The sequence below is a fragment of the Falco punctatus genome, assembly GCF_963210335.1.
Source record: "Falco punctatus genome assembly, chromosome: 16".
NCBI lineage: Eukaryota > Metazoa > Chordata > Aves > Falconiformes > Falconidae > Falco > Falco punctatus.
This window is the reverse complement of record NC_137596.1, coordinates 2359302-2379696: the sequence shown is the minus strand read 5'-3', so window position 1 is coordinate 2379696 and position 20395 is coordinate 2359302. Positions and strand designations below refer to the sequence as shown.

The window sequence follows — 20395 nt, the reverse complement described above, 5'->3', positions numbered from 1 at the left end:
CCCTCCAAGAGATGAGATGCCTCCATGGCATTTTGTGGAGCGCAGAGGGGGGGTCCCCTCATTCCATTCCAACCTGTGAAATTCATGTTTTCCCATCCGGAGTGGTTTAAAACTCCCAGCTGGCACTGAAAAAACACGGTGACGGGGTTTGCGTCGAAGCTGGCTGCTCTTTTTTGGGGGGGATTGAACCCCCCCACCCATGCCTACCCCAGTTTTGCCCCCCCCCCCTTTCCTGTTTTCTCTGGCAGGAGCCAGCCATATGCAGCGTGCGGCGCTCGCCCACTGCACAGGGCACGGCAGCGGCTCCCCTGGGAAAAACAGGAAGGAGGGATGGGGAAAAAAAGCTGGCGGGGACCCTGTGCCAGGGCTGGTGCCAAGCGGCTACGCCTTGACCCCCCTTCCCCGGCACAGCCTCGCTGGCTGCCGGCTCCCTGTTTCGGCAGCCAGCATCGCTGCCTGCCCAGGGCACCTTTCCAGCATCAAATTCCCCCCTTTTTGTTTGTTTGTTTGGTTGGTTTTGGGTTTTGTTTTTTTTTTCTTTTTTTTTTAAGGATTTTTTTAACACCTCAGTGCCACCATCTCAAACCACGATGGCGAGATGTTTCCAGCGGGTCTTGCCAGCCGTGGTGCCTATCCCCTTCTTCCAAAATTTGAGTTATTTTATCAGGAATCAGAATTTGGAGATGCTGGAGCACCTGGGAAAGCATCCCCCCAATATTCCTTCCCCCCTGCCGTGTTGCACCCTGAGGTGGGTTGTTTTCTTGGATGAAGGGGCCCGGGAAGGAGAAATGCAGAGCCTGGAACGGGCTCAAAACCTGCCGTTAATGATTAGAAATGTTCTGGCATTTCGTGTCCCTCCTCCGCAGCCGCAGCCTGCGGGAGACGCCGGCGCTTGGCGGCTCTGCCAGGACCGGGGGGCCACGGCCAGGATGGATTTTGGGGACAGGGGAGCTGTGTGCCACTGGAAAAAATGGGGTGCCATCCACTCTTGCATTCAAAATGCTCCAGAACCCACTGGTTTTGTGCATTTTGGGGGGGTTACTGGTACCGGGATGATCCCCCCCTGGCATTTTGCGTCCTAATTTTGGGGCTAATTTTCTCAAATCCTTGATGCAGGAGTCACCCCAAAAACCCTTTCCACTCGACTCCCCCCAAAACACCCTGTCTTCCTTTGCCAGAGCAGGCAGCAATGGATCTGGAGGACGTAAGAAGGAAAAGGGAAAGGGATCATTTTCCCATCTAAAAATCCCAGCGGAGCTGCCAAAGCTTCGCCTGGAAGCTGGAATGGGGTTTTCTGGAGCAGAGCTATTCCCCCACCCCACCCCGCTGTGCTGGTGAGAGGAGGTGGCCGTGGAAAAGCAGCTCTGGCAGGGAGAGCCGGGTGCGGATGGCTGGCGGGGGAATGGAGGGATGCTCCGGGAGCACCCATCTCCCGGGGTGCGGGCTGGGGTGCCTGGGTGCTGCTGGGGGGGGTGGCTGACCCCCAAGAGCCGGTGTGGGCTGCACCCTCCTTTTGCCTGGGGTGGGGTGTGGGACAGGGAGCAGGGTGGGCTGGGTGCCATGAGGGTGGGGGGGGGCAGGGAGTGCCACCACCTGCACCCTGGCTGGAGTGACCTTGGGGACAGAGATGGAAATGGGGATGGGAATGGGGATGGTGAAGGGATGGGGACAGGGACAAGGGTGATGATAGGGATGGGGACAGGATGGGGATGGAGACAGGGATGAGGTAGTGATGGGGACGGTGACAGGACAGGGATGGGGACAAGGACGAGGGTGATGATGGGGATGGGGACAGGGATGGGGACAAGGATGAGGGTGATGACGGGGATGGGGATGGGGACATGGGCAAAAATGGGGTTGAAGTTGGGGGTGGCATGGGGACAGGATGAGGACAGGGATGATGGGGTTGAAGTTGGGGATGGGGACAGGAATGGGGCTGGGGACTGCGTCAGGGATGATGATGAGGATGGGGACAGGAACAGTGGTGGGGATGGGGATGGTGGCAGAGGGTATGGGGACAAGGATGGGGACAAGGCTGGTGGTGGCAGCAGGGACAGTGACAGTGCCGGGGATGGTGATAGCAATGGGACAGGGATGCTAACGGTGACAGTGAGTGATGACGATGATGCTGGTGATGGCAAAGAGGAAGGTTGGTGCCCCCAGGCCCCCAGGCAGGGCACATCCCTGTGAGCAAGCCCAGCTGGGGAGAGCTGGGGAGGCCCGAATGCGCTGGCGGACCGGGGGGTGCCGCTGCCCGGCTTGGGGGGCCGCGCCGTGTTTTGGGGGCCAGCCGGAGCCAGCATCAGCGCACGGAGCCCACGGGCGACTTATGCAGTTGCTTAGCAACTCCCAAACCCGGATTAGAGGCGAGTGAGGCAGGCGATGGGGGGGCTGCGAGCTGCAGCCCCCCACATTGCCCTGGGCATCTCTCCTCTTTCCTGGGGTCCCCCCATCTCACCCCATCAGCCCTGGCACCTTGGCGTGGTCTGAAGGCAAAAGCAGGGTCCGCAGATAGCACTGAGGGCTGGAAAAATGGCTGGGTCTGCAGGTCTGACTGGAAACCCCCCCACATTTGGGGGGTGGGATGCTCCTGTGAGCAGGGGAGGGATCCCCAAACCTCAAAAATGGAGCCCCCTCCTCTGCGTAGAGTCCACGTCTGGGCACATCACCCCGGGCCTTCAGCAGATGCTCGGTGGGATGTAGTGTCCCGCCATGCCCACCCTTCCTTGTCATCCTCACCCTTGCCATCCTCGTCCTTACCATCCTCATCCTCACACTCCTCAGGACCAAGACCGAAGTAGGTCGTGAAGGTTTTACCCCCGTGTCCCGTGCAAACAAACCCAGGGGGCAAAACCCTCCTCCAGCATCACTGCGGGCCAAGCAACCCCCCCCTCCCCAGACAAATAACCCATCACCCCCCTTTTGTCGCAGCTTCACCCCTCTCCGTCCCCCCAAAAAGTCGCTGCAAATTTCAGCACGGCCCTATTAAACCCGCCACACCGAGGGCGAAACCCGAAAGCGCCGTTAAATATTTGATCGCATCCTCTGCATGTAATTTTATATTACACAAAACTCTGACGCGAGCTGCCGGCTCCTTTAAGCGTTAGGAGGGAGTTGGAGGCTGCGAAATAAAATTGGAGGAGGTTAAAAAAAAAAAAAAAAAAAAAAAAGAGAGAGGAGAAAGGGAAAAAAAAAAAAAAGAAAAAAAGAAACACCCCCCCCACTAAAAGCCTGGCAGGGGTGTAGGGCTGATAGGCTCGCCCGGAGGAAAGCACATTACGTAGGCAAGCGGCTCCGCTCAACTTGCCACCTGCGCCGGGAGAGCTGCCGGGGAAGCGAGACCCTGCCGGAGCCCCTCGCCCATCACTGGCCGCCCACCCGTCCTCCGCCATGGACTGCTGCAACGTAGGTTCCCCCCTTTCCCCCCAGCATCTCACCTTTCTGCATTTAATTGATTAATATCGTTATTGCCCCCCCCCCCCCCCAACCTCCTCCTGGAGCGGGGTACGGGGGCGGTGGAGGGGATTTGGGGTGGTGATGTAGGTGGGGGGGTATTTGCAGGGGGGTGATGCTGCGGATGGGTGCTGCACCCAACAGCTCAACCAACTCTGCGTCCATCCCCCCCTCACCCGGTGCTGCTGCAGCCCCCCAGGCCCATACCCCCACCCCAGAGCCCCCCCCCTCCCATTTCACACCAGTTCAGGATCCATCCCGCTGGGGCCAGCAGCCAGCCTGCACCATGGGCAGCATCCCATATCCCGGTCAGGAAAGTCCCCCCATCCCCAAATCCAGCTGCCAGGATGAGGGGTTCTGCTTTTATTCAGCTTTTTCTCACTTCACCCCCTGCTCCCCGCGCCCCCCCCCCCCCCCCCCCCCCAATTCCAATTACTCTCCAGGCGGGATCAGGGGTGGCTTGATGAATAAAGGGATAAACTGGGGCGAGCAAGGGGGCTGTACCCCTCCGTCCCCACCTGAGGGTGAGCACCCCCTGCCACCCAACCACCAGTCGGCTCAGGGAGCTGATCCAGCGGGAAAGCACAACGTTTTTCCTCCCTTTCTCCCTCCCCTCCCTCTTTTTTTCCCCCTTTTACCCCTTTTTTCCCCTTTTTCCCCCTCCTGCTTAGCCGCCAGCAGACAGTAGCTCCCATCTCCCCTCCTGGGCACCTCCAGAGAGGCAAAGCCCACCCTGGATATAGGATTTATCCCCCCTGGATATAGGATATTCCCCGCCATATATAGGATTTCTCCCTCTAAATTTAGGATTTTTCCCTGGATACAGGTTTTTACCCTCTGCATGTAGGATTTCTCCCCCTGGATATAGGATTTCTCCTCTGGATATAGGTGTCTGTCATCGTCCCCCCATATAGGATTTCTCCCCTGCATATAGGATTTCTTTCCTGGATATAGGCTTTCTCCCCCTGGGTATAGGTTTTCTCTCCTGAATATAGGATTTCTTTCCTGGATATAGTATTTCTCCCCCTGGATATAGGATTTCTCTCCTGGATATAGGTCCCTGCTCCCCCATATAGGATTTCTCCCCTGAATATAGGATTTCTTCCCCCTGGATATAGGATTTCTTCCCCCTGGATATAGGATTTCTCCCATGGATATAGGATTTCCAGCCCTGGCTATAACATTTCCACCCTGGACATATCATTTCCCCCTCGGACCCGTCACTTAAGCCGCCGCCGCTCTTTTGCTCCCCTCACCTTTCACGACAGTAAAACAACCCGAGCAACTTTACGGAGCCGCGGCAAGCTCCGAGGGGAAGAGCATCCTCCTCAAATCTGCAGCTTCCAAAAAAACCCAAAACTCTTTTTAAGTCCTTTAAAGCCCTCCTGGGGCGATGAGAAGGATGCACCCCCGCCGCTGCTGGCACCAGATTGTCCAGCACCAGCTTGCTCCTGTCTCATTTATTTTTCCCTTGGGATTTTTCCCTCCTTGACCTCGGCGCTGGGTCCAACCGCTCCGGTGGGATGTGGCAGCAGGGGAGTGGGCTGTGGTGATTTATCCCTGGGGAGGCTTTTCCTCCCCTCCGGCATCACTCCCTTCCCTAATTTCCTGGTGTTTTCAGCCAAAGCCCTGAGGAGGTATGCGGGAAGATGCAACAGGCTGTGAGGGAAGGGGAAACTGAGGCAGAGCCAGCTTGGCTTGTGCAGTGTGACCCCCCCTGTGCCAAAAATCCCCTCCCTCAAACCCACCCTCTGCTCCCATGGATGTTCCTCTCCCTGTATCACACCCCTCGAGGAAGCAGGATCCAGCCCCAGCGGGGCTGGTGGGGTCCGGCTTCCTGCAGCCAGGTGGTCCAGGGGACAGATTTAGGGATGAGCAGGGGGCGAAGCATCTCCCCCTGCCGCACCTTCGGTTGCCCATCCCCTGAGACACCCGCGAGGCACCCTGATTTTTAGCAAAGGACCCTGATTTTTAACAAAGGACCCTGATTTTTAGCAAAGAAACCTAATTTTTAGCACAGGGGCTAATTTAGGACCTTATTTAATGGATTTAATTGGGGAGGGATGCCCTTTCTGGCGTGCCACCGGCCGTAACCCTCCTGTTGGCGCCAGCAGGAGGGAGCCTGCACAAAGCTGGACGAGGACATCCTGGACATCCCTTTGGATGATCCTGACGCCAACGCGGCGGCCGCCAAGATCCAGGCTAGTTTCCGCGGCCATATGACCCGCAAGAAGATCAAAGGGGGTGAGATCGATCGGAAAACCAAGGACGCCGAGTGCGCCAACAGCACCCGCGGCGGCGACCTCCGCAACGGCGACTAGGTACGCCCCGAATCTCCCTTTTTCCCTCCAAAATCAGGTCATTTTTACAAGGATGCTGCTCCAAGCATCCTTCCCCATGCCGATTCGGGACGGAGAAGGGATTTTTCTTCCCAGGAGGTGAAAGCACGCAGGCAGGCAGCCCCTGCCTGCCCTAATTTTGGGAGCGCGCCGTAGTAGTTAGCATGGGAAGGCGAAGCCCTAGATTTGAATTGAATTTCTCCCTTAGCAACACCACCCCAAACGCCTCGCCTCAGCACATGCTATTTTTAAAAGCCTATGTCACAGTCTCCTGGCAGGAAAAGGTAAATTTAAAAAGCGCCCACGATGCCGAGGCCGCGTGGCATTGGGGCCTGGGGGGTGGTTGTGCCGTGCCCTGTGCCGTGCCGGCGTGGTGAGCAGAGAACGGCCCCGGCTGCGCCGAAGGCTGGTTTGGGATTAGTGGTGGGGAGGTCTTGCTGCCGGCTTGGCCACGTGTGTGTGTGTCGGGGCTGGTGGGGATGCAGATGGGATGGAACTGGGATGCAGTGGGGATTCAACGGGGATGAAGCAGGGATGCGGTAAGGATGCAATGGGGGTACAGTGAGAGTTCAGTGGGGATGCACGAAAGGATGCAGTGGGAATGCAGTAGGAAAGAACTGGGGATGCAGTGGGGACCAAACTAAAGATGCAGTGGGGATGCAGTGGGGATGCAAGCGGGATGAACTGGGTATGCAGTGAGGATGCAGTGAGAATGCAGTGGGAATGAGCTGAGGATGCAACAGGGATTCAGTGAGGATGCGATGAGCACGAACTGAGTATGCAGTGGGGATGCAATCGGGATGCAGTGGGGATTCAGCAAGGGTGCTGTGGGGCTGCACTGGAAAGGCAATGGGAAAGCAACGGGCAGTCAGTGGGGCTGCAGTGGGGATTCAGCGAGGATGCAGTCGGGAGTCAGTGGGACTGCAGGGAGGATGCCATGGGGATGCAACAGGGAAGCAACTGCCAAGTGCAGGGTCTGTGAAGCTTATTAGGGCCATGGGGTTTGTTAGGGCTGCCTCGTTAGGTGGGCTGGGCAGGCTTGCACCGGGTGAGCTGGGTTCGCCCCCTCCCACCGGGGTCCTCTGGCCTGGGGGGCCCAGGCTGGGTGTCCCCCCACCCCCAGCTGCTGGGATGGGGCTGGGCGAGGGCAGGTTGCAGGCAGCAGGACACGGGTGCAGGAGCAGGGCGCAGGCAGGGTGTGGGCGGGCTGCAAGTAGGGCATGGGCAGGGTGCAGGCAGGGTGTGGGCAGGGCATGGAGAGGATGAGAGCTGCAGGAGCAGGGCGTGGGCAGGGTGCAGGCAGGGGTGCTGGCAGGGAGGGGATGGGGCACGGAGAGGGTGCAGGATGCAGCAGCAAGGTGCAAGAACAGGGCACGGGCAGGGTGCGGGCAGGCTGCAGGGGCAGGGTGGAGGGGCAGGGTGCAGGCAGGACACAGGGTGCAGGAGCAGGGTGCAGGCAGGGCGCAGGGTGCAGCAGCAGGGTGTGGGCAGGGTGCAGGAGCAGGGTGCAGGGTGCAGGAGCAGGGTGCAGGCAGGGCACAGGGTGCAGCAGCAGGGTACAGGCAGGGCGCAGGAGCAGGGTGCAGGAGCAGGGCGCAGGGTGCAGGAGCAGGGTGCAAGCAGGGCACAGGGTGCAGCAGCAGGGTGTGGGCAGGGTGCAGGAGCAGGGTGCAGGCAGGGTGCAGGGTGCAGGATCAGGGTGCAGGATCAGGGTGCAGGATCAGGGTGCAGACAGGGCGCAGGGTGCAGGAGCAGGGTGCAGCAGCAGGGTGCAGGAGCAGGGTGCAGGAGCAGGGTGCAGACAGGGTGCAGGGTGCAGGAGCAGGGTGCAAGCAGGGCGCAGGGTGCAGGAGCAGGGTGCAGGCAGGGCGCAGGGTGCAGGAGCAGGGCGCAGGAGCAGGGTGCAGGAGCAGGGTGCAGGGTGCAGGGAGCAGGGTGCAGGAGCAGGGTGCAGGGTGCAGGAGCAGGGTGCAGGAGCAGGGTGCAAGCAGGGCGCAGGGTGCAGGCAGGGCGCAGGGTGCAGCAGCAGGGTGCAGGAGCAGGGTGCAGGAGCAGGGTGCAGGGTGCAGGAGCAGGGTGCAGCAGCAGGGTGCAGGAGCAGGGTGCAGGAGCAGGGTGCAGGAGCAGGGTGCAGGGTGCAGGAGCAGGGTGCAGGAGCAGGGTGCAGGGTGCAGGAGCAGGGTGCAGGAGCAGGGTGCAGGCAGGGCGCAGGGTGCAGGAGCAGGGCGCAGGAGCAGGGTGCAGGAGCAGGGTGCAGGCAGGGCGCAGGGTGCAGGAGCAGGGTGCAGGAGCAGGGTGCAGGAGCAGGGTGCAGGCAGGGCGCAGGGCGCAGGGTGCAGGAGCAGGGCGCAGGAGCAGGGTGCAGGAGCAGGGTGCAGGCAGGGCGCAGGGTGCAGGAGCAGGGTGCAGGAGCAGGGCGCAGGAGCAGGGTGCAGGCAGGGCTGACTGCTCTCTCCTTGCTTGCAGGGGCCACCAGGCGCTCCCCGGACCCCCTCACCGCCGAGCCCCCGCTGACCACAGAGGCCCAGGAGCCCCCGCTTCGCCCCGCCACCCCCCCGCATGCACCCCCCGGGGTCCCCCCACAGCCAGGCTCTGCCCCTGCCCCCGGCCGCCGCCCCCTGCCCCAGCCCCCCCACACCCCAATAAACATCCCTGCCAGAGGCCCTGCCTGTCCTTGGTGCCCTTCGATGTCACCCGGCAGAGTGGTGAGGTCACAGCGGCGCGAAGGTGGGGTGGTCACGGGGCGGGTGATGCCATACATGCATGTGTGACGTCACTGGCAGGCGTGTGGTGGCTGGTGTGACACCATCCAGGCACGTGTGATATCACTGCAGGGTGTGCGATGGCTGGCGTGACATCACGCAAGCGTGCGTGGTACGGCATGATGCCGCTCCTGGGTGGGAGACAGCTCATGTCACGCTTTGCAGCCATGAGCTGGGTGGTGTGACGTCACTGCTGGACGTGTGACAGCTGGTGTGACATCACATAGGCATGTGTCATGTCACCCCTGGCTGTGTGATGGCGGGTGTGACATCACACAGGCGCACACGACATCGCCGATGGATGCGGCAGCCAGCGGGGGGGTCACACCGGCATGAGCTGGGTGCTGTGATGTCACACACTCGTTGTGACATCATCCTGCCTGACACAGGGTGTGACATCACGGTGACGGACCAGCGATGGGCCTTGGGGTGTGACAACGCACACATGCCACAGAGGCTACCCTGAGGACCCCGGCCGGTGCGCTGTGACATCACACAGCCGCTATGACATCACCCGGAGGGACATGGGGCCCCCAACTCCCTGAATCCCCACAAACTCACCCAAAACGAAGGCGCCGAACAGCGCGGCCACTTTTAATCAGAAAACCCCTAAAAAAAGTGCGTGCCCCACCCCCACCCCCGACCCCTCGTTTGCCCCCCCTGCTTCTAATGCTCTTTTATGAAAAAATCCCCCATTTCAACTGATATATATATATATATATATATATATATATATATAAAAAAAAAAAGAGGATCCCCCCCTCCAGGCGGGGCCAGGGCTATTTTGGGGTGTTATATTTACGGGGAGACTCGGCCCCCCCAAACCCGAGGAGCCTCCCGCATCCATTAAACAACCCCACGACGAGTCCAGCTGCTTGAGGCGTCTTTTAAAAAGGAAAAAACCAACCCAAAAAGGGGAAAAAAAACACCCCAGAAAATGGGGGGGTGTCTGCGTTCTGCATACGAGCACCCCTTTCTTTTGAGGGTGGGGGGGCTCACACCAAGGAGCCGGCTCGGCTCTGTGCCGGCACCATGACGGGGATGGCGCCTGCCCGTGCCAAGCTGGAGGGGGGCAACGACCCCGGGGGGGCGGCCGGATCCTGGCGGCGCTGGGGGACCCCGTTAATGGTGGGGGGGGAGAGGCTGGGGACGCGTCCCCCTCCCCGGGGTGGGGGTCCCCGGTAGCTGCCGGTGGTGGTGAGGATGGAGGCGGTGTCGGAGGGGGGTTTGGCACCGTAGGGTCTCTCCCGGGTGCCGGCGATGGAGGACAAGGTGCTGGTTTTGGAGATGGTGTCCGAAGCCGGGCTCCTCGCCCACGTGGGGGTTTTGGGGGCCACGGCGTCTTCCCTGCCGAGAGGGGACAACGTCGGAGAGATCAGCACTGAGCAAGCCCAATATCCCCCTCCCCAGCAGCCCCCCACCAAAGCAATGGGGCCCCCAAGGTTGTGCCACAGCTCCTGGACCCCAAAAGAGGGGAGCAAGAGGGAAAGGGGGGGAAAACAGAAGTGGAAAATGCCCTTGTTAATTCTGAAACCTAATGACGGCTGGCTGGAGATGGAAACCTCCTCCCCCATTAGCTCTGAAAACCAGCAATGACTGGCCAGAAATGGAAACCTCCTCCCCACTCCCGTTAACTCTGAAACCTAATGATGACTGGCCAGAGATGGAAACCTTCCTCCCCACCCCTCATTAACTCTGAAACCTAATGATGACTGGCCAGAGATGGAAACCTCCTCCTCCCTCATTAACCCTGAAAGCTAGCGATGACAACTTGAACTGCCTCCGCAGGACGGGCGCCTCACTTGATCTCGTTGGCTGCCTCCTCCTGGCAGTCACGTTTCTTCCTCCGGTAGCCAACGACTCGCTGGGCGAAGAAGATGACAGTGGCAAGGGCACCCAGGGAGCCCAGCACGGCGCCGGCGATGACTGCTTTGGTGCTAGCTGCCGGAGAGAGGCAGGGAGGTGGCGGGGACGGGGGGAGGTCGCCTCCCCCCTTATTTCCACGTGGACCCCACAGGGACCTCGTGGGGACCGTGCTCCCACCCTCCCCAGCCCTGTGGACACGTACTCAGTACTCACTTGAGTGCACCTCCAGGAGGATGCTGCACTCGGCTGAACCCGCTTGGTTCTCAGCCACGCAGACGTAGAGACCCGACATGTCCAGGGAGAGGTTGGTCAGCTTGAGGGTGCCCCTGGCCCGGTCTGCGGGCGAGAAATTCAGGTGCTGCCCTGGGACCACCGGCCTGTGCCCCCCAAACCTCCTTGGGCAGGGAGCGGGCAGGGTTGGGGGGACACTCCCCTGGGGCAGGGTTGGGGGGACATTGCCCTGGGGCAGGGTTAGGGGGACAGTGCCCTGGGGCAGGGTTAGGGGGACACTCCCCTGGGGCAGGGTTAGGGGGGACAGTGCCCTGGGGCAGGGTTAGGGGGACAGTGCCCTGGGGCAGGGTTAGGGGGGACATTGCCCTGGGGCAGGGTTAGGGGGGACAGTGCCCTGGGGCAGGGTTAGGGGGGACACTCCCCTGGGGCAGGGTTAGGGGGACATTGCCCTGGGGCAGGGTTAAGGGGACACTCCCCTGGGGCAGGGTTAGGGGGGACATTCCCCTGGGGCAGGGTTAAGGGGACACTCCCCTGGGGCAGGGTTAGGGGGACAAAGCTGAAAGCATCCCCCAGCTGAAGCTTCCCAGGATTTTCCACCCCCCCGGCCCCGCCAGCCCCCCGCTGTGCCACCTTACCCTGGGCGGGGGGGAAGAAGACCTGCAGGGTGGGGGCCGTGCGCTGCCACTGGTACCCGGGCGAGGGCTTCCCCTTCTCGGAGGCGCAGCTCAGCGTCACGTTGGCTCCCACGGTGGGGCTGCCGTGCAGCTGGCAGGTGGGGGTGGCTGGTGGCACTGCAGGCACCCACATTAATCCCCAAGGACACCGGGGTGGGGGTGGGGGAGGGGGATTGTCCAAAGGAGCCGGGGTGACCAGCGGAGCCTTACCCAGGACGGTGAGGTTGATGACACCGATGTTCTTGCCTGTGCTGGTGTCGTCATCCACCACGTTGACGGTGCACATGTACTGGCCCGAGTCACGCTCCCGGGTGGCGTTGATGAACACCGAGATGTTGTGGGTGAGGATGGGGTACAGGAACCCCACGCGGGGCTTCAGCTCTGTCTCCTCCACCTTTGCCACCCCGTCCAGGTAGGTCAGGATCTGCATGGGGGAAAACACCTGCTTGGTCACCTCTGGATGGTGTTGCAGGAGAGGAACCCCTCTGACAAATCCTAAATTTTGTGGAGTAGCTGTTGCTGCAGGAGCTCCCCGCATCCTCAGGTGTCCTGAGCACCCACGGCACGGGAACCGTGGGCATCTCCCCACCGTGGGCAGCACAAGTGCCCCCCTGCCATGGGCACCATGAGCAGCTGCCCTGTCATGAGCATCTCCCCATCATGGGCACCACGCGCATCCTCCCATCACGGGCACCACACGCATCCTCCCATCACGGGCATCTCCCTATCACAGGTACCATGAGCACCTCCCCACCACAGGCACTATGATCATGCCCCCACTGTGGGCATCTCTGCATCACGGGCACCATGAGCATCCCCCAGTCCTGGGCGTCTTCCCTTCATGGGTATCTCCCTGTTGCAAGCGCCACGGACATGCTCCCATCGTGGGCACCGACCCATCATCACGAGCTTCCCCCCATTGCAGGCACCTCTGCATCATGGGCACCACAATCATCCCCCCACTGTGGGCACCTCCCCAGTGTGGGCACCATGAGCATCTTCCTACCAAGGGCATCTCCCCATCTTGGCTACCTCCCCACTGTGGGCACCACAAGCATCCCCCCATTGCAGGCACCACAGACATGACCTCATCGTGGGCATCTACACATCACCATCACCATGAGCATCTCCCCATCAAGGGCACCTCTCCATTGCAGGCACCATGAGCTTGCCTGTCATGGGCACCGTGGGCACCTCCATGTAGTGGGCACCTCTGCATGGTGGGCACCATGAGCAGCTCTCCATCATGGGCACCACTCCATGGTGGGCACCACGAGCATCTCCCCATCATGGGCACCATGGGCACCACTCCATCATGGGTACCATGAGCATCTCGCCATCATGGGCACCAGTCCATCACAGGCACCATGAGCTTTCCCCCACCACAGGCACCACAGGCACCTCCCCATTGCAGGCGCTACTGGCATGGCCCCATCATAGCCATCTCCCCATCACAAGTACCATGGGCACCTTCCCATGGTGGACCTCTCCTCATCATAGGCACCACAAGCATCTCCCCATCGCGGGCACCTCCCCATCATGGGCACTGCCTGGCTTGTCCCTTCCCTCTCCCCCCCCCGTCCCCTCCCCACTTCTTACCTGGAAGGGGCCAGCATCTTCCTTGTTCAGCAGCCAGGTGATGTAGGGCTTCTTCTGGGAGTGGCTGGTGTACCAGGCGGGCAGCACCGCTTGCTGCCCCTCCACCGAGAAGACCAAGCTTGTCCCCACGTGCACCTCCAGCACAGCCGAGGAGACACCTGCCCACAGCCGGAGAGAGAAGAAAAGGGGACGTGACTCAACTCCATGCTGTTTTCCCACAAAACCCCACCAATTGTTGCAAATCCTCCCCATTCCCAAGGGAAACCCCAACAATCCCAAGTTATTGCCGGGAGCTGGGCCAGCAGAACGTTCTTCCTCCTTCCCTGCCATGGGAAGGGCTTTCCGGCCGCTCTGGAGGATGCAGGACAATGCCGCTCCCTCCCATCCCCCTTTCCCCCCTGCCTGGGGTGGGGAAACCCCCCCAACTCCTGGGGGACCGCTGCCTCTCCCCAGGGGGCTCCCGCAGCCAGACACCCCCCTTTAGCACAGCACTGGGGTACCCCCGACCACCCCGATGCTGCACCAGATCCTCCATCCCATGGGATTTATTTTGAGGGGAGGCGCCCACATGCACCCCACAAGGCCTTCCTGTCATCCCAGCACCCCCCCTTTCTGTTGCTGGTGCTAAACTGGGATTATTCACGGGTGGCCTCCCCTGAACCCCCATCTCACCCCATCCCAACTCCCATCCCATCCCAAATACCCCATCCTTACACTCCCTGTGTCCCAGCATCCCCCCCAAACCCCACTGGGAGGAGGCAATGGGATACCGGTGGGTACCACAGACCGGAGAAGGATGCTCCGGCTCCCAGGGCAAGATTACTCCCCGGCTTTGCCTGTAAGGCTCAGCCGGAAAATTAATCGGCTCAGGCGAGGTCGGGTTTGCGCTGGGGTTTGTTTTTTTTTTTTTTCCCGGGGGAATGCCACCGAGGACCTGCATCCCGGCAGCTCCATCCCTGCATCCCGCCCATCGATCCATGTCCCCAGCTGGCCCCAGTCCTGCCAGCGCCCCAGGGATGCTCTGGTTTGGGATGCAGGGCGGGAAGGATGATGCTACCCCATCATCCCAAAACTTTGCTGCCACCTGGAATTTGGGGAAAAAAAACCCTGGTTTTGAAGGATTTAGGGAGGCTCCAACAGCCTCACCTTCTTTCTCTACAGACTCAAGGGTTTTAATTTGATATTTCCAGGGTGGGAAGAGGAAAACAAGGCCCCAGGGGGTATTTTTAGCCTCCTCCCTGCATCCGTTCATCCCCCTCCCGACAAGGCATCGGCACAGTTTCCGGACGGAGCCTTCCAGCTCCAGGCAGGAAACTCTGCTTCGGCCGATAAGTCTTCCCAGGAATTAAAAAAAAAAAAAAAAAATAAAATCAAATTTCCCTTCTCTGGTGAAAAACCGGGAGAAATCAGCCCCAGTCTGGTGAGGATGCTTAAAAATAGCTCACCCAGGCTAAGAACATAAACCCTTAAGTCCTGGCGAGGGGGAAGAAAAACGGCTGCCGGGCGAGGGAGGTGGCAGGGGGGAGCCTGCGTGCCACCCTAGCGTGGGCAAAATAATTGCTGCTATTATTAATTATAGACAGCTATGGTATGGAATAAAATCAACAGTATGGAAAAAGAACATTAATTGTCTTGGAAATCTATGTCACGATCAAGATAGTTGTATTAAATTTAGTATAGAAGAAAATATATGATATCTAATAATTCTGTTGTAATTTATATAGTAAAATAGATAAGAGATAATATGCATCCTATAATCATAAATATACATATACAGTATAATAATCACAAATAAGCATATGTTTTTATAAGAACAGTGATAATAGTGGGGATGTGATAGTGCTATTAGTTACCATAACACTCATAGTAATGGTAGTAGTGATAAAAACGATGTTAATTCTAATAATAATGATGTTAATGTTAATGCTAATAATAATAATAATATAGTTCATTAATGATGCAGATGGCATCATTAAATGACACCAGAGCTCCTAAACTTCTGTGCATCCCCAACAGCTGGGAAAATCCAGGTTTTTTCAGCCCAGCTTCTCCATCACTGTACATATAATTGTATTAAATTTAGATAATCTAGAAGAAAAGATGATATATATAATAATTATATTGTATTTTCTATAATAAAAGAGATAATGTCATGTACATTATATAATAATTATGAATATAATTGTATTTTATAACAATGAAAATGATAGTTATATTAATTATATTATTGTTATTATTATTATGGCTCATTAATGATGCAAATGGCATCATTAAATGACACCACAACTCCTAAACCTCTCTGCCTCCCCAACAGTTGGGAAAATCCCGGTTTTCCAGCCCCGCTCCTCCATCAGCAACATTTTTTGGGCACAAAAAAGGTGATGGGCCAACAGGCGCTGCAGGTCCCTGGGGAAATCCAGGCTCTGGAAGATGAAAAGATGCTCCGGCACTGCCTGTCGTACCCCAAGGCATCCAAACAGCCCCATGTACTGCAACTGCAGCAAACCTGCCGGTGCCTGCTGCGGGCCAGGCCCCCCGCGCCCTCACCAGGGTGTGTTAACTCTGAAACCTAATGATGACGATGTTAATAGCACTCTGTGGCTGCAGCTTTGCTCTGTCATCCTGAAACCGTGGTGGCAGGAGATTGCAGCTCCATCATCCCCCCCTCCAGCACAACAGGGAGAGGTGGATGGATCCAAATCTGGAGGCTGCTCGGTCCCCCAAATCCCCTTTTTCTTGCAGAATTCACCCCAAATTTCTCATCTGGGACAAATCTGACCCTAAAAAAGGGTTGGGAGAGCTGGTGCTCGAGCTGCGGGCAGGGGACCGAACCCTTTGGCATCAGCTCCAGCTTTAGCCACCTCGCCGCTTCAAATCCTCTAATGCTTTAACCAGATCGAAAAAATTAAGCTGCTCCCAGTGCTCATAGGCATATCAGCGGGGGTGGGGGGGAACCCTGGGACCGCCCGGCTGCTCTTTGGGCTGAAAAATCTGGATTTTTATCCAGCTGCCCTGAGCTAAGCACCTGCCCAGGAGTTTTCCCTCTGCTCCAGGCCATCTGCTTGGATTTTTTTCCATATGGAAAAAAAAACCCTTTAAATTTACCTTTCGAAATACTTTTACATTCCCCCCCCACCCTGCGGAAAAAAAAAAAAAAATCTTTAAATGTACCTTTGAATTTTTTCCCTAGGAAAAAAATACCTTTAAATCCTTGTGCACCTGCAGCAACCTCGGGATTCATCCCCACACCTATATTAAACACCCCATCCTCATCCAAAATCGCATCGTTTCACCCCAAAAAAGCTGCTTCCCAGCTCAAGGTGCAGCCTGAACCTCCCCCCAAATTATCCCCCCCTCCCCAAATCAGCATTCCCCCCCCCCCAAACCCCACCCGACCCTATAAGCTATTAACCGTATGGGGAATTAATGCCTGGAGGCGGTTGGGGTTTGATGACCCCATTCGATAGGATTAAGGCGCCGGAGTCATGTGAAACCCAGACCCAAATTAAATCCTGAGAGACCAAGTTTGGGATTTAAAACACACAGCGGGAATCTGGCCGGAAAAACGAGCCCTTAAAAAAAAAAAACAAACCTTGGAAAAAGGTCAAGGAGCATCTCAGCGATGCGACGCAGCCACCCAGCTTTTTTTTTATTATTATTTTTGGGGGATTTTTTTTTTGTTTCTCCCCTTAACTCCAACTATTTATAAACGGGCAGATAGGAGATGCCGGGCTGCGGAGCAGCGTCCGTTGGGAAAATCCACGGTGGCTTTTCTCATGACCCTGGGCGGGGGTGAGGGGCAGAAAGCGCCGTATCCTCCAGAGAGACCAAATTTGGGGAAAAAGAATTAAATAAAATAATAATAATAACACTACGTGACTTTGCTACAGATGGAAACGCGCTTTAATTCCTGATGCGGGAGAAGGAGGCGGCGATGGGATGGGAATGGGGATGGGATGGGGACAGGGATGCTGAGCATCACCCCTCATTCCGCTTATCCCCATCACGATCCCGTACGGAGCCTGCAGGGTGGGGATGGGCTGTTTGAAAGCGAATTTCCAAGGAATAACACCCGTTTGGGGCTTCAAAGCATCTTTTTGCTGCGGTTTTGTGCTCCTGGGCTCTACAGCATCACCCCCCAGGGCTCGGCATGACTTTTCTGGGGGGATCCATGAGGACCCCATGCAAATTAACGCTGTCGGGCTGCAGCAAAGGAGCATCCCGGTGGGATTTAAGGATGAAGTGACCACCACGCCTCAGCTCAACGCCCTTCAATTAACTTTTATCAAGGAAAAAAAACCTTCCAGGAGGGAAAATCAGTGGCTCCGGGTGCAGGGACCCCCACCCAGCATCCCGCCAGGGAGGAAACGCCACTGCCATTGTTTTTGGGGCCATTTCCTTTCCCCAAAGGCCTCTCCTCCGCTGGGAACGCCAAGGGATGTTTGCCTTTGGAGCAACCATGGCGTTTCCAAAAAAACTCAAATAGGGCCAGAAATTAGGGGGGGAAGGAGGGGAAAATGCCAGAGACAGAGGGAGGTTGAGACCCGTCACCCCAAAACCCACTGGGGTGGCTGTAAAGCACCAGTCAACAAGGGAAGGGGCAGGTTTTTATGGGAAAGAGGAAAAAAATTTGATTTTTTCCTGCCCGACGCCATGCAGGGAGGTGAATTACTGGCTCTGGCACATCGGGGTCCCCCCACCATGGGGTGGCTTTTGGTTTGGGGGTGCTGGAAGGTGCCATTCAGCAGCTCCAAGGAACAAAGTGGCTTTTCCCGGGGGACCCTGATTTCTTCCTCTGGGGGCACCCCAAAGAGGGGATGGGGGTGGATTGCCACCCCACCCACCCCCCCAGCACCCACTTTCCTGTTGGGGTGGGGGGATCGAGAGCATGGAGAGGGGCTGGGGAGTGCCACGAGTCCCCCGGTACCCCTGTGTCCCACCCGGTGCCCCATGAAAGCTCCCCAGGGGGGGTCCCTGGGCTCCCATGCATCTGGCTGGATGCCCCCCCACTGCTCCGCACCCTTCTCAGTGAGCCCCCAGTACCCCCGCGTCCTGCCCGGTGCCCCCCAGCTCCTCCACGCCCTGCCCGGTGCATCCCGGTACCCCCATGTCCTGCCCGGTGCCCCCCCAGAACCTATGGGTCCTGTCCGGTGCTCTCCCAGTACCCCTGGGTCCTGCCTGGTGCGCGCCCCAGTATCCCGGGTCCTACCTGGTGCCCCACCAGTACCACCCCAGTACCCCATGTCCTGCCCGGTGCCCCCCCCCCCCCCCCAGTATTCCGGGTCCTCCCCGGTGGCCCCCCCCGCCCGGTACCCCGGGTCCACCCCGGTACCCCCCCGGTACCCCTGGGTCCTGCGCGGTACCCACCCGGTATCCCGGGTCCTCCTCGGTGCCCCCCCGCTACCTTGGGTCCTGCCCGGTGCCCTCCTCGGTACCCCCCGGTACCCTGGGTCCTGCCCGGTGCCCTCCCCCGGTACCACCCCGTACCCCGGGTCCTGCCCGGTGCCCTCCTCGGTACCCCCCGGCACCCCCCGGGTACCGCAGGTCCTGCACGGTGCCCGCCCCCGGTACCCCCCGGCACCCCATGTCCTGCTCGGTGCCATCCCCGGTACCGCGGGTCCTGCCCGGTGCCCTCCCCCGGTACCCCCCGGTACCCCGGGTCCTGCCCGGTGCCATCCCCAGTACCCCGGGTCCTGCCCGCTGCTTCTCTGGCTCCGGCACATCCTGCCCGGTCCCCCCCAGCTCCCCCCCCCCCCGCACCCCCCCCGGTCCCCCCGGTCCCCCCGGTGCGGCGGGGCTCACCCAGCAGCGCAGCCAGCGCCAGCGCAGCCCGCGGCAGCGCGCCCATGGCCGGACCCGCAGGTGCCAGAGGGGGGGGGCCGGGACCCGGGGGGGGGGGGGGGGAGCCGCCCGCAGGTGGGGGCGGAGCCTCCGAGGGGGAGGGGCATGGGGAAGGGGCGGGGCCTCTTCCCACCCCAGGGGGGGTATCCCAGCCCCAGGCACTGCCCTCCCCCCCACACACCGGGGTCCAAAGCAGCCCCCAGCCCCAGGCATGAAAACCAGCCCTGCACCGACAAATTGGTGGTAATCATTAATTATTTGGGTTATTATTAATTATGATATTAAGGGCACAATGTGGCACCTCAATGTCACCCACTGGGGGGGGCACAGGGACCCCTAAACCCTCCCCGGCTCCATCCTTCGCCCTCCTCCTGCCAACACCCCCAGGGACCTTCAGATAAACACATTCATCCTTAAAAGCAAATCAAAAAATACCCCAAAAAAGGAGATTTGGGATTCTCCGGCTCCAGCTCCCTGGTTTCACGGAGCCTCGGGACCAATCCTGCCCGGCTCGGCCAAGGTTATCCCGGTCCTCGATCCAACCGGGGTCAGACCTCAAAGCAGGAGAGATTAGACGGTGGTGGAGGAGGAGGAGGAGGAGGAGGAGGGGCGGGGGTGTGTGTGGAATTAATCCTTTCTCGCCCTCGTCTCCCCCTGTAAATCCAGCCCGGCCGCCGGGATTGCAGGATCCCGCCTCGGGGAGCGAGGAAGCTTTGGGGGGATCAACCTGGCCAGATCCCACCGGGATCCCACCTTCCCCCTGCCAGCACCTCCTGCCTACCACCTCACCTCCTGGTCCACCTGACGCTGCTTCGCTCTCGGTCCTGGCAGAGGCTCCTGGGGGCAACTCGCCCTCTTTTGGGGACATTCACCCTATTTCGGGCACCAGGAGTGAGGGATCGACCCCATCCTCCTCCTCCTCCTCCTCCTCTTCCTTCTCCTCTTCCTCTCTCCGCCATCTCAGGGCTCAACTGCATCCGAAGATGACGCCAAACGCCAGCCAGGCAGCGGTCCTCGCGTTTTCAAACATTTTAGGCATCTCCACGGGGAAGGAAACCAGCTCCAGCGGCACTCCCCCCACCCAAAGAAAAATAAAAATTAAACATCTCACACAATAACGACCCCTGGAACAAAGCCCTGGTGGAAATAACCCAGGAGAAGACCTCCGCATCCCGCCAGAATTCCCCCCTCGAGGAGGAGAAAGACATTTGCCGACGCCCGTACGTGTTTGTTTGATTTTATTAGGACCGACACATTCATCGTATGTCACAACTTCACCGATCGATGAGCTTTAGAAAATAAAAAACAACCGAAACCGCCAGCGCCAGCCAGCAAGATAATGGGGCTTATATAGTAACACGTCTGAAAAAGGCATTAAATGCGTCCTCCCCGTCCCCGTGTCCCCCCCCCATCCCCATGTCCCTCCCCATCCCCAAATCCCACTTCCCCATTCTCACAGCTTTGATTGTATCCATAAGCATGGTTTGACAGGAAAAAAAAAAATAAAATGTTTCCCAGCTGCCAGGTTATTCTCACAAAGAGGCTAACTAGAATTTAAAAAAAAAAACAAAAAAAAACCCCAACCAAAAAACCCCCAAACCCACCCCCCACCCCCCCCCAAAAAAAACCC

The 20395-nt window shown here is 58.6% G+C and overlaps 2 protein-coding genes across 6 annotated transcripts; one reads left to right on the top strand and one right to left on the bottom strand.

Moving 5' to 3' along the window:
• The first annotated feature begins 1 nt into the window (after position 1).
• NRGN (neurogranin) lies at positions 2-8406 on the top strand. Of its 2 annotated transcripts, none has more exons than XM_080366512.1 (3): positions 2-3405; positions 5565-5774; positions 8259-8406. In XM_080366512.1, the coding sequence occupies exons 1-2, from the start codon at positions 3391-3393 to the stop codon at positions 5772-5774; spliced, it is 225 nt and encodes a 74-aa protein (XP_080222638.1). In that variant the 5' UTR covers positions 2-3390; the 3' UTR covers positions 8259-8406. The 2 variants fall into 2 exon arrangements, with proteins under 2 accessions (XP_080222638.1, XP_080222639.1); XM_080366513.1 differs by having other exon boundaries at positions 7-3405; positions 5568-5774; positions 8259-8402.
• An 806-nt stretch (positions 8407-9212) lies between these two features.
• On the bottom strand, positions 9213-20355 carry ESAM (endothelial cell adhesion molecule). Of its 4 annotated transcripts, XM_080366504.1 has the most exons (8): positions 19555-20353; positions 19201-19319; positions 12925-13082; positions 11536-11749; positions 11287-11442; positions 10634-10756; positions 10357-10495; positions 9213-9901 (listed from the first exon to the last, which is right to left on the bottom strand). In XM_080366504.1, exons 1-8 carry the CDS (start codon positions 19740-19742, stop codon positions 9550-9552), a joined length of 1449 nt encoding a protein of 482 aa, XP_080222630.1. In that variant the 5' UTR covers positions 19743-20353; the 3' UTR covers positions 9213-9549. The 4 variants fall into 4 exon arrangements, with proteins under 4 accessions (XP_080222630.1, XP_080222631.1, XP_080222632.1 ...); XM_080366505.1 differs by lacking the exon at positions 19201-19319 and having other exon boundaries at positions 9216-9901; positions 19555-20350; XM_080366506.1 differs by lacking the exons at positions 19201-19319; positions 19555-20353 and adding an exon at positions 18727-18831 and having other exon boundaries at positions 9219-9901.
• Between the last annotated feature and the right edge of the window lie 40 nt (positions 20356-20395).

Bases quoted from the DNA above. Each gene is read 5' to 3' on its own strand.
- ESAM (XM_080366504.1), bottom strand. From the start codon at position 19,742: ATGCAGTTGAGCCCTGAGATGGCGGAGAGAGGAAGAGGAGAAGGAAGA. The intron at 11,750-12,924 runs GTAAGAAGTGGG...TCCCCCATGCAG, and splicing joins AAGATGCTGGCCCCTTCCAG to ATCCTGACCTACCTGGACGG. The intron at 11,443-11,535 runs GTAAGGCTCCGC...GGGTGCCTGCAG, and splicing joins CATCAACCTCACCGTCCTGG to TGCCACCAGCCACCCCCACC.